Source organism: Melospiza georgiana, chromosome 32 (assembly GCF_028018845.1).
Source record: "Melospiza georgiana isolate bMelGeo1 chromosome 32, bMelGeo1.pri, whole genome shotgun sequence".
Lineage (NCBI taxonomy): Eukaryota > Metazoa > Chordata > Aves > Passeriformes > Passerellidae > Melospiza > Melospiza georgiana.
In genome coordinates this window covers 4,286,021-4,305,375 of record NC_080461.1, presented here as the reverse complement: position 1 = coordinate 4,305,375, position 19,355 = coordinate 4,286,021, and the positions used below count along the sequence as shown (strand labels likewise).

At 53.8% G+C, this 19,355-nt stretch overlaps 2 protein-coding genes across 2 annotated transcripts; one reads left to right on the top strand and one right to left on the bottom strand.

The window, feature by feature from the left end:
- Positions 1-1,087: 1,087 nt before the first annotated feature.
- On the bottom strand, positions 1,088-3,477 carry LOC131095013 (zinc finger protein 436-like). Its single transcript, XM_058042604.1, has 3 exons — positions 3,466-3,477; positions 2,760-2,825; positions 1,088-2,606 (listed from the first exon to the last, which is right to left on the bottom strand). The coding sequence occupies exons 2-3, from the start codon at positions 2,779-2,781 to the stop codon at positions 2,116-2,118; spliced, it is 513 nt and encodes a 170-aa protein (XP_057898587.1). The 5' UTR covers positions 2,782-2,825; positions 3,466-3,477; the 3' UTR covers positions 1,088-2,115.
- A 12,186-nt stretch (positions 3,478-15,663) lies between these two features.
- LOC131095004 (zinc finger protein 239-like) lies at positions 15,664-19,043 on the top strand. Its single transcript, XM_058042594.1, has 3 exons — positions 15,664-15,706; positions 15,860-16,492; positions 18,940-19,043. Exons 1-3 carry the CDS (start codon positions 15,685-15,687, stop codon positions 19,041-19,043), a joined length of 759 nt encoding a protein of 252 aa, XP_057898577.1. The 5' UTR covers positions 15,664-15,684.
- The last annotated feature ends 312 nt before the right edge of the window (positions 19,044-19,355 follow it).

Genomic DNA, 19,355 nt, shown 5'->3' with positions numbered 1-19,355 from the left:
ACTGCCACTGGGACAAAGCCTGACACTGGGACCGGCAACAGGAGTGCTTTGGAACTGGGACTGGCACTGGCAGCGCTCCAGGCCTGGGATCAGGAACAAGACTGGAACCCGGCACCTGCACCGAGTCTGCTCTGGGACCAGGACCAGGACCGAGACCGGGAGGCCACCAGGACTGAGACCGAGACTGTCACCGGAACCAGCACCGAGACCGGCAGCACTCTGGGACCAGGACTGAGACTGAGATTGGCAGTGGGAGCACTCCAGGACCAAAACTGGCACCAGCAGCAGCACTGGGTCCAGAACTGCTCTGAGACCGAGACAGAGACCAGGACCGGCACCACTGTGCGATTGAGATTGACACGAGAACCAGAATCAGCACTGGGAGTGTTTCGGGACTGAGACAGAGACCGAGGCTGGCACCGGGACCAGGATCAGCGCCAGGATGACTCTGAGATTGGCAAAAGGATTGGAAATGGGATTAGAAATGGGATTGGAATTGGGATCCCTCCTGAAACTCTCCATTTGTTCCAGAGAGCTTTGGCTGCACCCCCAGGCAGGGCGGGACCTCCTTGGTTTACATCGATCTGGTGCAGCATCCTGGTCCGTATGATCGAATTTGTATGATCCCAGTCTCTGCTCCTAATCCCTATGGTCCCAGCCTGTGAAATCCTGGTCCACGTGATCCCAGTCTGTATGGTCCTGCACAGCACACACTCCAAGGAACTGGAATTCCATTTCCCAGCCAGGAAAAGATATTCCTGCCCGTGAAGGCAAAGCTCTTATGAAGGGGCCAAAAGCCACGTGGAGCAAGATCCTACAGTGACATTTCACTGCCAGCCTTCAGAACTTCACCCATGGCTGTTGTGGCTCCTGCACTGGGAACTGAATCAGGGCAGGGTCTTTGGTGGCAGCTGCCCTGGCTCAAGGGAGGCACTGAGAGAGAAAAAGAGCAGGCAAAGGGAGGCAGAAGAGAAAGGAGAACACAAACACAATCAGCTTAGAAGGTGGCACTCTGCCAATAGAACTGCAACTGACAAAAATTGAAAGGGACAGTAATCAGTAACTCTGAAAGTTTTATTTGCTATCAAATACATCCCAACCAGCCAGCCCCACACAATCCCCATCCCACCGCTCCAAATTGGGATCCCACTTCTCCCAATCTCCTTCCCACCCCATCTCACCATGCCATCGGTGGAATCAAGTGAGTTTGGCATAGGATTGAGTTTATTTTAAGGTGGGAACAAGCTATTTTGATGTGGGATTGAGCCCATATGAATTAAAATTCAGTTGTTTAACACTACTATAAAAGTGTGTAAGCTGGATCAATAAATCGGAGTTCGATTTATTGATCCAGCTTACACACTTTTATAGTAGTGTTAATTAAGTTCATACATATTGCAAAACCCGAGCTCATTATTGGCTACAGATTACACACCAACCCCTCCTTTTGTTGTCAAGATCTGTGGTTTCTTGTTGAGACTAACATTTGTTTTTCTCATCCTGTTGTTGACTTGTTATTGACTGTTCTCAAGGCCTCCATGTTTTCCATCATGTTTTTTCTCATCACTTTACTCAAGGACGTGGTGTTTATTGTTTAAGGAAAAAGCCTGAGAACTTGCTGCTTACAGCTGCCTTTTACTTTTAAACCAGCTGTATATTTTCATGGTCCCTCTATAAGCCATGTCTGAACAAAATTATGCAACAGTTGTTTTCAGAGGGATTCAGTTGTTTTGAGGTAATCCTCTTGGCTTTTGGAGCGCAAAGAGATGGAAAACACTGCCCAAAATCCCCCCAGAGAACCCACAAATCCTCCAAAATATTGTCCCTAAACCATCAATTCTCCCTTAAAAACCTCTGAAATTGTGGAACTTTAGACATCTTTGATCAATTTATTTCATTTAATAGCAGCCTGTTTTGGCTGTTTTTAAGGGATGAAGATGAAGGAAAAGAAAATTGAGGCCAAACCAAAAGGAGAGAAGCAGCCAGGTGTGTTCCCAGCATGGATCACAAGGAACGTAAGTGACATGGGCGGTGCCCAAAGTGCCTCCTCCAGTGCGGGGTGGAGCAGAAGCAGCGCACGAAGCTCTCGCACTCGGGGCACTCGCAGGGCTTCCCTTAGTAGTGCCTCCGTTGGTGTTGGGGCAAGTGAGAGCTGCTGGAGAAGCTCTTCCCACACTGGGGACACCCGTAGGGCCTCTCCCCTGTGTGACTCTGATGGTGTCGGAGGAGATGGGAGCTGGTCTGAAACCCCTTCCCACACTCGGAACACTTGTAGGGCCTCTCCCCAGTGTGGATCCTCTGGTGCTGGATCAGCTCAGAGCTCCACCTGAAGCTCTTCCCGCACTTCATGCACGTGTGGGGCTTCTCCCCATCATGGAGCACCAGCTCCGAGCTCTGGCTCCATCTCCGGTCGCCTTCCTGGCCCAGGCTGGCTCTTTCCCCCTCAGATCCCCGCCAGCTGCATTTGCAGCCCCTCCTCGTGCAGCATCTCCAGGGCTTTTCCTCCCCGTTGGCTTCCTGCACCATGGAGCCACTCAAAACAGCCTCTGCCACCAGGTTCTGCCGCGGGCATTTGTCCTCCCTGCTCTCCATGCTCAGCTCCTGCTCTGGGCGGGGAAGGATAAGGACAGGATGGGATTTGCCTCCGTGCCACAGGGAAGGGCAAGGAGATTCCCCCAGGGCTGAGCTGCAGCCGGGGCTGCGCTGGGCTGGGAGATGGAGCAGCACAGAAGGGAAAGGGGCACTGACTTCCTCCTCACCTGCCTCAGTGTCTGTGGGCATCTTCCTCTTCCTCTCACCCTGCCAAGGGTTGGCAATGGGAAATCCTGGTTTGGGGAAAACAAGGGATGAGCAAAGTGAGTTTGAAGGTCCCTCTGCACCAGTCCATCTCTGCAAGTAACATCTGGTCATCTGGGCTCCAGAAAACCTCCCAAACACCAAGATTCAGCCCTGAAAAAGTCTCCCAGGTCCCTCACCTCTGGTGTTACAGTGTTCCCCGCTGTCCCAGCTGCTGGGATCACGCTTGGATTGGGGGTCCCCCGTCTCCTCGGTGCGCGCCCTGCCCAGGCTGCTGGCAGTCCCGCAATGCTAAAAGCTCCCCCCCCTTGGCTCTCCCCATTTCGGGATGCCGGGGCTGTTTGGGCTCCCGGGCTCCCGTCTCCCCTCATTCTCTGCTCTGGGCTGCAGCGGCTCCAAGGAGTCCCCCCTGCCCCTCTCCAGGCTCTTGAGGCTCCCGCCAATGGCGGTGCTCCCCCCTCTCTGGGCTCCCCACTTTGGGCTCCTGGGGGACACAGGGCTCTGCTCCTCCAGGCTGCCTCTGCCGGCACCGCCACCGGCACCCCCCGATGTTCCCCCCAGGGGCCTTTTCCGCTCAGCCTTGGACTGCTTCATTCTCCAAACATCCCCCCAAAAACCCAACCCAGGGACCCCCTGGGATGTCTGGGCCGGGTCCCCCTCCCCGCTAACTGGCGCGACGGGGGGGGGGGGGGGCACGATGATCCCAGGGGTGGGGGCTGCGAATTCAGGCAGGGCTGCAGCGGGGTTCCATCTGTTCAGCCTTGATCAGCCTTTGTCCCGCCTCTTCCTCCCGCTCCTCCTCTGTCTTATCCCCACCTCCTTCTCCTCCTCCATCCCTCCTCCCTCTCCTCCTCCCCTGTAACCCCGCCTCCTTCCCTCCTCTTTCTCCTCCCGCTTCTCCTCTTCCATCCCTCCTCGAGCTCCTCTGTGTTATACCCACCTCCTTCTCCTCTTCCATCCTGCCCCTTCCATTCCTTCTCCTCCTCCTCCTCCCTTATCCCTCCTCCTCCTCCCCCTTCATCCCTGCCCTTCCCTCCCTCCTCCTCCTCCCCCAGCAGCAGCCACACCCTCGATGCCCATTCCCGCAGCCCTCGCAGCCCGCGGCAGGAGCGGGGATGGAGCCGGACAGGTCGGGATGGGCAGCGCGGGGCTCTCGGCTGCTCCCAGCCGCTGTGGGCGGGGGGAGCCCGGCCCGGGCCAAAGGAGAGGCAAACTGGGCAAACTGGGGGCTGCACATCCCAACTGGGCCTTGCTGGGGACCCTGCCTGGCCACTGCCAGCCCTTGGGGCTCCTCTCGGCACATCCTCCAGGGGAGAACGCACACAGGGCTGGGGGATCCCAGCAGTGGCAGCACTGCCAGGGACTGGGCTGGACTGGGATCCTACTGGGAGTGACTGGGACTGTACTGGCTTTGTACTGGGATCATACTGGGATCGTACTGGGAGTGACTGGGACTGTACTGGGTTTGTACTGACATCATGCTGGGATCATAGTGCCATGTCAGGCCAGACTGTGATCGCACTGATGGAGACTGGGATCATACTGGGATCATACTGGGAGTGAGTAGGAGCCTGCAGGGAGCAATTGAGACCACGTTAGGGAGAAATGGGATAAACTGGGAGTGACAGGGATGGTGCTGAGTGTGACTGGGAATAGCTGTGAGTAACTGGGAACATGCTAGGAGCAACTGGGAGGAACTGGGAGTGACTGGGTGCATGCTGGTGGTGATTGGAAACTGCTGGACTTCAACTGGGATGAACTGGGATCATGCTGGATGTGACTGGGATAATACTGGCAGTGAGTGCCACTACACTGAGGCTGACTGGGAGTGCTGGTGAGCAAATGGGATCATACTGGAAGGAACTGGAAAGAGGGTGGAGGAAACTGGGGTACACTGGGAGATACTGGGAGTGACTGGAACAAAAGTGAGGGTGAAAGAGAGCAACTGGAACCATGTGGAGCACAACTGGTTCATACTGGCAGTGACTGGGAGCACACTGGGCTCATCTTTGGATCATACTGGGAAAGACTGGAGTAATACTGGGAGTGTCTGAGAGCGACTGGGAACATACCCTGCACATCATCCCCCATACTGGGCCTGACTGGGAGCAACTGGGAGCATGCTGGGAGCAAATGGCATCATACTGGGAGAGACTGGAAGCAACTGGGATTATACTGGGACCACACTGGGAGAGCTGGCATGTGACTGGATGAAACTGGAGCTTACTGGGATGATACAGGGATTGAAAGGGAGCAACTGGGATCACACTTTGGGCTACTGGGAGCAAGTAAGAGAGACTGGGATGATGCTACAAGCAAACTGGAGAAACTGGGAAGGACTGGATGCATGCTGGAGGCAACTGGGATATACTGGGCATGACTGGGGGATCATACTGGGAGAACTGACACCTTACTGGGATCACTGGCAGTGTCTGGAAATGACTACAGACATGCTGGGGGCAACTGGGATATACGGGGAGTGTCTGTCACCATACTGGGGGGACTGGAACCACACTGGGAAGAAGAGGGACCATGCTGGGGAGAACGGGGCCCACACTGGGGGCAACTGGGAGTGAGTGGGTATAGCAGGAGTCCTAGTAAAATCTATGTATTGTATAAGTGGCCGTGCCCCGATCCTAATTGTAAATGGGCTGCAGCTGTGATGTCCTTAATTGGGTGGCTGCTGTGGCTAATGAAGATAACTGGGATAAAAGGGAGTGGGTTGGCCGTGCAGGGAGAGTTTTGGAGGAGCCCTGACCAAGAAGCAGGAGTGACACTGCTGTGAAGAGCTGTGTGTGAGAAGAGCACCCTGAAGGTACGGGACTCTAGAAATATAACAACAGCAATACAAGATAGGACAGCCAAGAGCTGTGGCAGCCTGAGAGCTGGGATTCCAGAAATATAACAACAACAACTGGGACCATGCTAGGAGGGACTGGGATCATCTCGGGAGGGACTGGGACTGGAGCAGAGACAACTGGGTTCAACTGGGACCATACTGGGAGTGTCTGTAACCACAGTGGAGTGATGGAAGCACACTGGGAACAGCTGGGCCCATGCTGAGAGCAACTGGGATCACAGTGGGGGCACTGGCATCAGACTGGCAGTGACTGGGAGCAACTGGGATTAGACTGCAAGTGACTGGGATCATACTGGGAGTAGACTGCAATCATACTGGGATTAGACTGGGAGTGAATGGAACCTGACTGGGGGTTACTGGGAGCTACTGGGCCCATGTTGGGAGGAAAATGTGACACACTGGGAGCAACTGGGATCAGCTGGAAGGTTCTGGAACCATGCTGAGAGCACTGAGACTATAACTGGGGCAACTGGGATCATACTGGGAGCAACTGGGGCCACCCTTTGAGCAACAGATGGAAACTGGGATTGTGCTAGAGGAAACTGGGAGCAACTGGGAAAGACTGGGATCATTCTGAGGTATCTAAAACCCACTGGGAGTGTCTCTAACCATACTGGGGGGACTGGAACCACACTGGGAACAGCTGGGATCATGCTGGGAGCAACTGGGACGATGCTGGGGGAAACTGAATCTACCCTGGAGGCAACTGGGCACCACTGGGACCCTGCTGGGAGGGACTGTTATTGGGGCAACTGGGATCATAATGGGAGGAACTGGGAACAACTGGAATTATGCTGGGAGCAACTGGGATCACACTGGGATCACAGTGAGAGCAGCTGAGTCCATACTGGGTTACACTGGGACCGCATTGAGAGCGACTGGAATCATACTGGGAGTGACTGGGAGTGGCTGGTGTTGTGGATTTTGGGGGGGTTTGGATTTTGGGGGATTTTATTGGCATGTTGAGGGGGAGTTTTTCTGGGGGTGTTTGGGGGTTTATTGAATTTTTTGTGGCTTCTTTTGAATTTTGTTTGTTTTACTGAGATTTTGTTGGGATTTTTTGGGATTCTCAATGATTCTGGGGGTTTTATTGGGATTTTTAGGAGATTTTGGGGCATTTTATTGGCATTGTGGAGCCATTTAGTGGGGTTCATTGGGGTTTTGGGATTTTTGGTGGGATTTGAGGGGTTTTGTGGGGTTTTTTTGTGTGTTGCCAGAATTTCTTTGGATCTTGGGGGAGATTTTGTGGGACTTTTTATGGTTTTGTGGACATTTTTGGGGGACTTGAGGAGTTTAGTCAGGATTATTGGGATTTCAAAGGATTTTGTGGGCTTTTATTGGGATTCTAGGGTGTTCTAATGAGATTCTGAGAGATTTAATTGGGATTTAGTGGGTTTTATTTGGACTTTGGGAGTTTTAAGGAGATTTTGGTGCCTCTCAGCTCTTCCCCACACCAAGGAATGCCCCAAAAGCCCCCCGAAATTCCATGAAAATCCCATAAAATCCCCCCTAATTACAAGAAAACCCTCGAAAACCCCAGAGAATCTCTGAAAATCCCAGTGGAACTCACCAAGATTAAAAAATACTCCAAATAATTTCAATAAGTCCTTTCTCAAGAAACCCCTCACAACCCCAATCAAATCCCCCAAAATACAAAAGCCTGAAAATCACGCAATTCTCGCCCAGTAATTACATCCCAAAACCTCAAATAATTCCTTAGAAACTGACAATAAAATCCCCCAAAGCCCAAAAAAGTCACCCCAAAATCCCCAAAACCCTCGCAAAATCCCCACAAACCCCCCCAGAATCCCCCAGCCTCAGTGGGCCCGTCCTGGATCAGGGGGGTGAGATGCAAAGCTGTGTTTCGTGTCAGGTACAAACAGGTGACGTGTGTACTTGTGAATGTGAAATGTGTGGACATCGACAATGGGATGGTTGTGAATTCTAATAATAACTGAGGAAAATAAAGCATGGAAAAAGGCCTTTGAACCTCTTTTGTTTGCAATTAACCCTAGTTGATTTAGGAGCATTGGAATTAAGGTGTTAAGGATGTTCTTTTTTGCTTGCATTTCATCCATAAAAAAGCTCTGCAATAATAACCTTCTGAAGTATAATTTTAGAATTTTACTTGTATCCTTGAAACTATAGCTTTGGAATATATATAAAGGAAATATGCTTATCTCATGCCTTTTTGAAGCAGAGGAAAACACCTTGAGAAAGGAAGATGAACATCACCTCAAGGGTTTATGGTTTCAACCAAAGAGAAGCTGGACATCACTGTAATGAGATTTATGGTCTCTGCAATTAAAAGGTGGACCCACATCTGGGGAGCTGGACCCCACCAGATGGGATTCGTCTTTCTTCTTTCAGAAGCTGGACCGTCACCATCTGAGAATACTCATTTGAGATACATCCTGAGAAATTAAAATCACAATAGTGTATAGAATTGTGATGTAATAATTTGGAATAAAAATTGCTGATGAGTAAAAGATTAGAAATAGAAACTACTGAAAAAAGCTGATGACTACCCCTACAAATACCTGTAACCATCAATTATCGGTGTGCAGTTGAAGGGAAAACTTCCCCCACTGTACCCAGCCCTGTATTGCTCATACTTTACCATAATAAATAATAAATTGATTGCTGCTTGAATATTGGCCTAGTCAAGCTTCTTATTAATAACGGGGGGCACCGGCCGGTGGAACAGGAGCCACTTCAGAGGGCCCTCGGAGCTTTTTGGGGAGGGGGCACCCTGGGAGACCCTAAAAACCGGGGGGGGGGGGGGAGAACCCCGCTGTGCCCCCTCCCCCCGAAACCCTCAGACCCCGGTTCAGGGTGGGCCTGGGACCACCGGGACCCCTCCAAGAACCCCAAACCGCCCAGAGCCCCCCCAGGGTTGGCCCAGAACCACCCTGGACACCAAAACCTCCCCAGGACCCTCAGACCCCCCCCATTTCCCCCCGAAATTCACCCCAGACCCACCTGAGACCCCCCCGCAAATCCATCAGACTGCCCCAAATCCCCCTCAGACTCGTCAATTCCCCCCAAAACCCTATGAAATCCGCTCAGAGTCCCCCAAATTTCTCCCCGGACCAACCTCGCAACCCCCCAGCTCCTCACACAATCCCCCAAAATCCCCTCAGACCCTCCCACTTCCCCTCAGATCCCCCTAAACCCACCTCAGAACGATCCAGACTCGCTCAAGCCGCGTCCGCCGACACCCCTAGCCAAGAGCGGCGCGTCCCGCCGAGCCGACCAATCACCGCGCTGCGCGGCCCCGAACTAACGAATCACGACACAGCTCCCCTCAGCAAGGCCCGCCTCCCTGGCGCCGGCCCAGCCAATCAGAGGCGAGCCAGAAGCGGCGCCCTGTTCCCCGCCGCCGCCGGGACCCGCCGGGCTCGGGACAGGAGCGGGAGGGGCCTGAGAGGGGATCGGGGGCGCGGGGAGGGGTCCGGGGGGGCTTTGGGGAGGGGCCCTGGGGCATTGTGGGGGGACCTGGGGGGCGCGGATGGGTCCTAAGAGGGATCACGAAGCGGGGTGGTCATGGGAGGGTCTGGGAGGGTTTTGGGGTGGGGTCGTAGGAAGGTCTTGGGAGGGTCTGGGGGTGTTTGGATGGTCCTGCGGGAGTTTGGGGCGGGCTCTGGGGGGTCCTGAGGGTGTCCTGGGAGGGTTTTGGAGGTTTTGGGGAGGGGCTCTGGCAGTGTGATAAACAGGGCCAGGAGAGCAGCTCCTTTCAAAAGGCCTTTATTAAAGACAGCTCTGGGTGCGGAACCCGAGGGGTCGCGCACGGCGCCGCTGCTCCCACAGGACCGCGCTGAGCAGGAGGAGGAGGAGCAGCAGCAGCGCAGCTTTGTCTCTCGGCACAGCCGGGGCTTCCGTCCTCACCAGAGTCCTTAGGAAGGCAACGTTGGCTCGGAGCATAGGGGGATCCTCCAAGCTGAGCACTATTAAAATTATGGGGGCAGGACAGAATCCGGCTCTGCTCAAGGGTGGGTGATTTAGTGCGGTTCTGCTGGGGTAAAGTCATCGTTTATGTGCTGGTTTGTTGTTCGGAGAGGGTTCATGGAGTTCCCACGGCCTCTCATTTAAATTCAGTCTGGGACGGGAAGGGATACAAATCTGGGCTGAGGCGGAAAGGGGCACAAATACAGAGTATGCCGGGGAGAGATACAAATACAGGGTAAAATGGTAACACTGGATAGCGGCAACTAAAGGCAAGTCCTAGAACTGTAACGTTCAATGTTTAACAACAGACCAACACTTCAAATTCAGACTCTATCAATTTCATTAACATCAACTGCTCTGAAAAAGAGCTCTCATCCCCAGGGTTTCATTTCTCAAATCTATTGGAGCAAAAATGAGCAATGTGCCCTGCTGGTGTTTAGATGTTCTGAATCCCTCAGCTGAGTGTTGGGTTCCTGTGCTGTCCTGCCTGGTGCTTGCTGGATGTGCTGGAACAAAGAGCTTGGGCCCTTGATGAAAACGACCACAAATGAGTTCATTGGGATTTACTGGGCTCAGAGTAAAAGGGACGAAGCTCAGGTTTGATCTAGAAAATGCTTCTTCCCTGTCAGGATGGTGAAGTCCTGGCTTCACAGATTGCTCAGAGAAGCCAAGTAAATAAAGTTTCAGAATTCTTCATTTCTGTCCCATTCTTATTCCATAAGCCCAGGTTTGGTTTTCAGAGTGCCACCTTGTCAGCTGGTTGCCATTTGTGTCCTGCCTTCTTTCCTGCCTTCCTTGGTCTGCTCCTTTTCCCTTCCAGGGTCTCTCTTTACCTGTGGCAGCTTCCAGCCAAAGACCCTCCCCTGATTTTTTTTTCCTTCCCCATCCAGGTGCTCAAACAGCCCTGGATGAAGTTATAGAGGCTGGCAGTGAAATGTCTGTGTAAGATCTTGCTGCACTTGTGTCTTGGGCCCTTCAGAATTTGGCCTTGAAGGGCAGGAGCATCTTTTCCTTGCTGGCAGCTGGAATTGCAGCCCATGGCAGTGCATGCCAGAGATGTCAGAAGGCAATTGCTGAGGCTGCCAGGGCGCTGCTCCTGCCGTGCCTGCCAGGGGAGCTGTGCAGGGCAGGGTCAGGCTGCAGCAGCTGGCTGGGCTCCCTGAGCAGACAGCAAAGGCGGCTTTGCTGCACATTCTGCAGCTGGAAGCAGAGGGAAGAAGGGCAGGGAGTCCCTGACAGAATGCTGGAATGCCCGTGCCTGGAAGGAACCTGCCTCCAGACCCCAATCGGGCCCAGCCCTGGATGTCCCCTGAGACCCCCCCAGATCCTCTCCCCAAACCCTTCCACAGCCCCCAAAGCCCCTCCCCAAAACCTCCAGAACCCTCCCAGGATGTTCCAATGCATTGTAAACTCCCTTGCCCAGGTGTGCCAATACCTCTCTTCCCCTTCCCCCTCGCCCCCTGCTGGGCTGTCAGTCAGGTTTAACATTCCAGCAAGGCGTCGTGTGGTTGGTCAAGTTCAAAGGATGCCCCTCAGGCCCGGAGGCCATTGGCCTGTCTGGGTGTCATCCCCCCCTGAGACCCTGCCCCTCTCACCTGGTTGGTGGCTCACCTGTTCCCTCCCCTTCCACTGTCCCAGAGCTTAAAAAGGTGATCAGACGTTTGGGCCGGTATTCTGTTGGAGCAGTTGCCTATGTTCTGAAATCTGTAACCTTGGAATATACCTCTGGATATAAACTCTCCAGCAGAATCCATCTCTTTTTCTCTTCACCATCGCCTGAAGCTCTCCTCCTGAGGTAAACTGAGTTCCTAACAAGCCTGGACTTGTTCAGTGCCCAGCTGCAACCACCAGCAGGCCAGGGTATCTCTGGGGTGACACACCACAGTTGCTGCCTTTGGCCCAGCAGCAAGGGTCAGACTGGCCCAGGCCAAATCTAACTGGTAATATTGGGATTCTTATTCCAATACCAGGACACCCTCAGGAGCCCCCAGAACCCTCCCCAAACTCCCCCCAGGACCATCCCAACACCCCCAGACCCTCCCAAGACCTTCCTACGACCCCACCCCAAAACCCCCCCAGGCCCTCCAAGAACCGCCCCCCCCCCCCCCCGATCCCCTCTCAGGCCCCTCCCGCTCCTGTCCCGAGCCCGGCGGGGCCCAGGAGCGGCGGGAAGGGGGGGGGGGCCGCTTCCGGCTCGCCTCGGATTGGCTGGGGCGGCGCCGGGGAGGCGGGCCTTGCTGAGGGGACCGGCACCGTGATTGGTTGTTTCACTGATGTACCGCGCGGTGATTGTTTGGTTCGGCGGGGTGCGCCGCCATTGTTGGGAGCCCGTGCGCGCTGTGGTGGCGGGAGATTGTGAGGGGAGAGCGGAGCTGAGGTGGGGACGGGGGGAGGAAACTGGGGGGGGGTTTGGGGCGGGTCTGAGGGGAAGTCGGGGATTTTTGGGGGCATCAACGGAAAATAGGGGGGTGTACATGGGTTTGGGGAGAATGAGGGGTTCTGAGGGGGTTTTGGGGAGCTTGGGGGAAACTTGAGAGGGTCTGGAGCGTTCTCAGGTGGGTTAAGAGGGATCTGAGGGGAATTTGGAGGGTCTGAGGGGATTTTGGGGGATTTCGAGAGAAACTGGGGCGTTGTGAGTGGATCTGGGGGGTTTGAGGTGGCTCTGGAGAAATGTGGGGGATTCTGAGGGGATTTCATAGGGTTTGGTGGGGATTGAGGGGTCTGAGGGGGATTTGGGGCAGTCTGATGGATTTGCGGGGGGGTCTCAGGTAGGTCTGGGGTAAATTTTCGGAGGAAATGGGGGGGGGTGTCTGAGTCCTGGGGAGGTTTTGGTGTCCAGGGTGGTCCTGGGCCAACCCTGGGGGAGCTCTGGGCGGTTTGGGGTTCCTGGAGGGGTCCCGGGGGAGATTTGGGGGTCTCGGGGGTCCCAGGCCCACCCTGAACCGGGGTCTGGGGGTTTCGGGGGGAGGGGGCACAGCGGGGTTCCCCCCCCCCACCCGGTTTTTGGGGGTCTCCCATGGTGCCCCCTCCCCAAAAAGCTCCGAGGGCCCCTGAAGTGGCTCCTGTTCCACCGGCCGGTGCCCCCTGATCCAGGGCGGCCCCACTGAGTCTGGGGGGTTTGTGGGGATTTGTGGGGATTTTGGGGTTTTGGGAATTTCGGGATGGCTTTTTTGGGCTTTGTGGGAATTTTTGGGGAGAATTATTGGGTTTTGGGAGGGTTACATGATTTTGGGGTGTTTTGTTGATTGGAGGGTTCTGGATTTTAGGTGTTTTGTTTGGGTTGCAGGGGGGTTTTTGAGGGGGGGGGATTTATTGAAATTTTTAGCATTTATTTTGAATTTTGGTGAGTTCCACTGGGATTTCTGGAGATTCTCTGGGGGTTTTGAGGACTTTCATGTAATTTTTGGGGTTTTTTTGGGGTTTTTGTGAAATTTTAGGGGGGTTTTGGAGCATTCCTTGGGTGTGGGGAAGAGCTGACAGGCACCAAAATCTCCTTAAAACCCCCAAAAGTCCAAATAAAACCCACAAAATCCCAATTAAATCACTCAAAATCCCATTAGAACTCCCTGGAATCCCAATAACAGTCGCACAAAATCCTTTGAAATCCCAATAGCACCAAAAATCCTGATTAAAATCTGCAAATCCCCAAAAAATGTCCCCAAAACCATAAAAGGTCCCACAAAATCCCCCAAGATCCAAAGAAATCCTGGCAACACACAAAAAACTCCACAAAACCCCCCAAATCCCAAAAAACCCCAAATCCCTTATGAATCCTACTGAATGTTACCACAATTCCAATAAAATGCCCCAACATCTCCTAAAAATCCCAATAAAACCCCCAGAATTTCTGAGAGTCCCAAAAAATCGCAACAAAATCCCAGTAAAACAAACTAAATTAAAAAAAAAGACACAGAAAAATTTCAATAAACACCAAACTTCCCCAGAAAAACCCCCTCAAAATGCCAATAAAATCCCCCAAAATTCAAACCCCCCAAAATTCACAAAACCAGCCACTCCCAGTCAATCCCAGTATGATTCCAGTCGCTCTCAATGAGATCCCAGTGTAACCCAGTATGGACTCAGCTGCTCTCACTGTGATCCCAGTTGCTCCCAGCATAATTCCAGTTGTTCCCAGTTCCTCCCATTATGATCCCAGTTGCCCCAATAACAGTCCCAGTCCCTCCCAGCAGGGTCCCAGTGGTGCCCAGTTGCCTCCAGGGTAGATTCAGTTTCCCCCAGCATCGTCCCAGTTGCTCCCAGCATGATCCCAGCTGTTCCCAGTGTGGTTCCAGTCCCCCCAGTATTGTTAGAGACACTCCCAGTAGGTTTTAGGTACCTCAGAATGATCCCAGTCTTTCCTAGTTGCTCCCAGTTTTCTCTAGCACAATCCCAGTTTCCATCTGTTGCTCAAAGGGTGGTCCCAGTTGCTCCCAGTATGATGCCAGTTGCCCCAGTTATAGTCTCAGTCCTCTCAGCATCGTTCCAGAACCTTCCAGCTGATCCCAGTAGCTCCCGGTAACCCCCAGTCAGGTTCCATTCACACCCAGTGTGATCCCAGTATGAGTGTAGCAACTCCCAGTATGATCCCAGTCACCTGCAGTCTAATCCCAGTTGCTCCCACTCACTCCCAGTCTGATGCCAGTGCCCCCGGTGTGGGCCCAGTTCTCCCCAGCATGGTCCCAGTTGTTCCCGGTGTGGTTCCAGTCCCCCCAGTATGGTGACAGACACTCCCAGTATATCCCAGTTGCCCCCAGCATGTCTGTAGTCATTTCCAGGCACTGCCAGTGGCCCCAGTAAGGTGTCAGTTCTCCCAGTATGATCCCCCAGTCATGCCCAGTATATCCCAGTTGCCTCCAGCATGCATCCAGTCCTTCCCAGTTTCTCCAGTTTACTTGCAGCATGATCCCAGTTTCTCTCAACTGCTCCCAGTGGCCCAAAGTGTGATCCCAGTTGCTCCCTTTCAACCCCTGTATCATCCCAGTAAGCTCCAGTTTGATCCCAGTCACATGCCAGCTCTCCCAGTGTGGTCCCAGTATAATCCCAGATGCTTCCAATCTCTCCCAGTATGGCCCCAGCTGCCTCCAGCATGGTTCCCAGTTGCTTCCTAGATCAGCCCAGTCAGTCCCAGTATGATGCCATTTGCTCCCAGTGTGCTCCCAATTGCTCCCAGTCAGGCCCAGCATGGGGGATGATGTGCAGGGTGTGTTCCCAGTCGCTCTCAGACACTCCCAGTATTAGTCCAGTCCCTGCCAGTATGATCCAAAGATGAGCCCAGTGTGCTCCCAGTCCCTGCCAGTATGAACCAGTTGTGCTCCACATGGTTCCAGTTGCTCTCTTTCACCCTCACTTTCCTTCCAGTTTCTCCCAGTATCCCTCAGCGTAGCCGAGTTCCCTGCAGCATGTTCCCAGTCACTCCCAGTCACTCCCAGTTGGGTTTTTGGGGGGATGTTTGGAGAATGAAGCAGTCCAATGCTGAGCGGAAAAGGCCCCTCGGGGGGACATCGGGGGGTGCCGGTGGCAGTGCCGGCAGAGTCAGCCTGGAGGAGCAGAGCCCTGTGTGCCCCAGGAGCCCAAAGTGGGGAGCCCAGAGAGGGGGGAGTGCCACCATTGGCGGGAGCCTCAAGAGCCTGGAGAGGGGCAGGGGGGACTCCTTGGAGCCGCTGCAGCCCCGAGCAGAGAATGAGGGGAGAAGGGAGCTCGGGAGCCCAAACAGCCCCGGCATCCCGAAATGGGGAGAGCCAAGAGGGGGGAGCTTTTGGCATTGCTGGAACTGCCAGCAGCCTGGGCAGGGCGGGCACTGAGGAGAAGGGGGACCCCCAATCCAAGCGTGACCCCAGCAGCTGGGACAGGGGGGAACCCCCGAACACCAAAGGGGAGGGACCAGGGATGGGGAACTCCTGGGAGGCTTTTCCATGGCTGAATCTTGGTGTTTGGGAGGTTTTTCTGGAGCTCAGATGGCCAGTGACTTGTAGAGATGGACTTGGGCAGAGGGAACTTCAAACTCAATGTGCCTATACCTTGTTGTCCTCAAACCAGGATTTCCCATTCGCAGTGCTTGGGAGGCTGCGAGGAAGAGGAAGATGCCCCGGGACACTGAGGCAGGTGAGCAGGAAGTCAGTGCCCCTTTCCCCTCTGTGCTGCTCCCTCTCCCAGCCCAGCACGGCCCTGGCTGCAGCTCAGCCCTGGGGGGATCTCCTTGCCCTTGCCTGTGGCACAGAGGCAAATCCCATCCTGTCCTTGTCCTTCCTCCCCCAGAGCAGGAGCTGAGCATGGAGAGCAGGGAGGACAAATGCCCGCGGCAGAACCTGGTGGCAGAGGCCGTTTTGAGCGGCTCCACGGCGCAGGAAGCCAATGGGGAGGAAAAGCCCCGGAGATGCCGCACGAGGAGGGGCTGCAAATGCAGCTGGCGGGGATCTGAGGGGGAAAGAGCCAGCCTGGGCCGGGAAGGCGGCTGGAGATGGAGCCAGAGCTCGGAGCTGGTGCTCCATGAGCAGCTCCATGATGGGGAGAAGCCCCACACCTGCTTGGAGTGTGGGAAGAGCTTCAGGAGGAACTGCAACCTGATCAGGCACCAGAGGACCCACACTGGGGAACGGCCCTATGAGTGTGATCAATGTAGGAAGAGGTTTCAGACCAGCTCCAATCTCCTCGATCACCAGCGCACGCACACAAAGGAGAGGCCCTTCCTCTGCCCCGACTGTGGGCAGGGCTTCAGGTACAGCTCCTGTCTTGTTGTGCACCGACAAACCCACACTGGGGAGAGGCCCCACGAGTGTGAGGAATGTGGGAAGGGCTTCAGCCATAGCTCCCAACTGATCCGCCACCAAAAGATCCACATGGGGGAGAGGCCCTACGAGTGTTCCAAGTGTGGGAAGGGTTTCGGATCAAGTCAGATCTCCTCCAGCACAATTGGATTCACACAGAGGAGAGGCCTTTCCAATGCCCCGGTTGTGGGAAGGGATTCAAGCACAACTACACAACTACACCCTCATCAAGCACCGGCGCATCCACACTGGAGAGAGGCCCTACGAGTGTCCCCAGTGTGGGAAGAGCTTCTCCAGCAGCTCTCACTTGACCCAACACCAACGGAGGCACTGGTAAGGGAAGCCCTGCGAGTGCCCCGAGTGCGGGCAGAGCTTCGTGCGCTGCTCCAGCTCCATCCCCCACTGGAGGAGGCACTTTGGGCACAGTTCTGGTCACTCACATTCCCTGTGATCTGTTTCGGGAACACACCTGGCTGCTTCTCCTTTTGGTTTGGCTTAAATTTTTTTCTCTTCTCCATGTCTTTGCACTCCAAAAGCCAAGAGGGATCAATCTGTCACCTCCAAACCACTCAAATCCCAATGAAAATAACTGCATTTTAACCCAACAGGGCTCAATCTCACCTCAAATTGCTGGTTCCCGCCTCACAAAAACTCAGTCCTGTGCCAGACTCACTCCATTTCACAGCCACCAGGGTGAGTTGGGGTTGGGAGGTGATTGGTAGAAGTGGGATCCCAATGTGGAGCAGTGGGATGGGGATTGTGTGGGGTGGCTGGGTGGGATGTATTTGACAGCAAATAAAACTTTCAGAGTTACTGATTTCTGTCCCATTCATTTTCAGTCACTGCTGTGTGCAGAGTGCTGCCTTCTCAGCTGTTTCAATTCCTATAAAAATCTCATTTTTTAAATCATCTAACCCAAACAATTCAAAAACCAATATCCAAATAAAACCACGCACCCGAAATTAGAATTTTGAAAAAAGAATTAATTTTTTAGAGTACTTAAGGATGTTGATAAAGTTTAATTGTTTGGTTCAAATGTGTGAGAAATTATAGTGGTGTTTGGTTTTGTGTTTAGTATATTTGCAATAGGAATTTTTTTTACTAAGGTGTGTTAGATTCTATGATAGTTTTTTAGATATTTTTTATCTAAAGTATATTGGTTACTGAGTTAAAACTTACAAAAGGTATTTCTTTGTATATAATTTGTTTATTTATATTTTTTGATAATGTTATATTAATAGTTTACTGTTGTTTTGGCTTGAGTCATTATTGGAGTATTGTAAGGAAGAGTTGAAATTATATTTCATTTTTATATTTCATTTTTATTCTGATGTATTTAATTTTAATTATAATTTCTTGATTTCTAATTTATTATAATTTGCTGAGAGAATAAGAAGGAAGTTCAAGGGCAGGAACATTTTTTCCTGGCTGGGAACTGGAATTCCAGACGCTGGGAGTGTGTGCTGGACCACACACACTGCAATCAAATATGGACTGAGATCAAATATGGACTGGGATCAAATATGGACTGGGATCAAATATGGACTGGGATCCTATGGGTCAGGAAGGCACAGAATGGGACCATAGGGATCAGGACCACACAACTTGGGATAAACTGGACTGGGATCAAATATGGGCTGGGACCATATGGAATGGGACCATAGAGATCAGGATGAGACAGACTGGGATACACTGGATTGAGATTATACGGACTGGGCCATATGGACTGGGATTGCACAGACTGGGATTGCACAGACTGGGATTGCACAGACTGGAATCACACGGACTGGGAAAAAGCTTTGGCTGCCTTTGGCTGCCATGCACATCTGAAGGCAGCCACATCAAGTTGGCCATATCCTGTTTGGGGGTCCCATCCCCCTCTTCCCTCCGCTCTCCCGCCCCTTCCCCATCGTTCCCCCAGTCCCCAATCCCCTCCCCCGTGCTTGGTTTTGCGGGTTCCAGGCGCCTCCTGCTCCTTTTGGGGGTCCCGACCCCCCTTTGGGTTAATTTGGGGCCCTGCCCCCTTCTCACCGCGCCCTCCCCTCCCCCCGCGGCCGGGGGGCTCCGAGCACCCCCAGTGCCACCAGTGCGGCCCCGGCTGCCCCCGCACGCCCCATCCCCATCGCCGGGGTCACCTCCCCCCGCCCCAAATCCCGCTCCTGGCAACTGATGAGTCAGCAGCAGCAAACGCTCTGATTGGCTGGAAATGGCCCTGGAGCAGCGGGACAGGCACCTTTGCAGCCTGAGCTGCCCTTGTTCCTCTCTGTCCGTGCCCGGAGCACAGCAGGCAGGAGAAGGGCAGCAGGGCCCTGCGTGTCCCCCGGTTCAGGTTTTGCGCCGCTTCAGCTCCACGGAGACGCGGGTCAAGTGAAAAACACAGTTTATTAAGGGAAAGCGATGGTAAGGGGTGAGCTGGGAGGCAGCAAAGGGGATGGGCAGGGCCTGAGGGCTGCAGGGAGGGAGGTGCCAACAGGGAGAGAGATGGCAGGAGCTGCAGGAGCTTCACACAGGCTCAGCTGTGAGCAGCCAGAGCCGTGCGTGGAGCTCCAGCTGGTCACTTCTGCTCTGCAGGTGCTCCCATCTTCAATGGGCACTGGAAATCGCCGATGGACGCTGGTACATCTCATCCAGCAGATGAACAAAGTCGTGCACATCTTCTTTCAAAGGTCATCTGAAGCAGATTGCTCATGCATGATGGATTCTCATCTTCCTTCAGGGCTTGAGGAGCTGGAAGAGTGGAGCAGAGCCAAGATCAGAGGCCAGATTGAGGGAATCCAAGGAAAGCCTCCTGCCAGGGCCATCCCAGCCGGCTCTTGCCATGGCCAGGAGGGAGCAGGAGACAAGGGCTTCGGCCAGAAGGTGCTGGCCACGGATCCCCCATGTGTTCCTGAAAGCTCTCCGGGCTGTGCCCCTGCCACCCCTGGTCCGCACAGGCAGCAGAGCCCTGCGCAGCCCGGGCACGGATTGTAGCTGCCGGGCCGGCATTT

Bases quoted from the DNA above. Each gene is read 5' to 3' on its own strand.
- LOC131095013 (XM_058042604.1), bottom strand. From the start codon at position 2,781: ATGCCCACAGACACTGAGGCAG. The intron at 2,607-2,759 runs GTGAGGAGGAAG...TTCCCCGCCCAG, and splicing joins GCCCACAGACACTGAGGCAG to AGCAGGAGCTGAGCATGGAG.
- LOC131095004 (XM_058042594.1), top strand. From the start codon at position 15,685: ATGCCCCGGGACACTGAGGCAG. The intron at 15,707-15,859 runs GTGAGCAGGAAG...TTCCTCCCCCAG, and splicing joins GCCCCGGGACACTGAGGCAG to AGCAGGAGCTGAGCATGGAG. The intron at 16,493-18,939 runs GTCAGATCTCCT...TCTGCTCTGCAG, and splicing joins TGGGAAGGGTTTCGGATCAA to GTGCTCCCATCTTCAATGGG.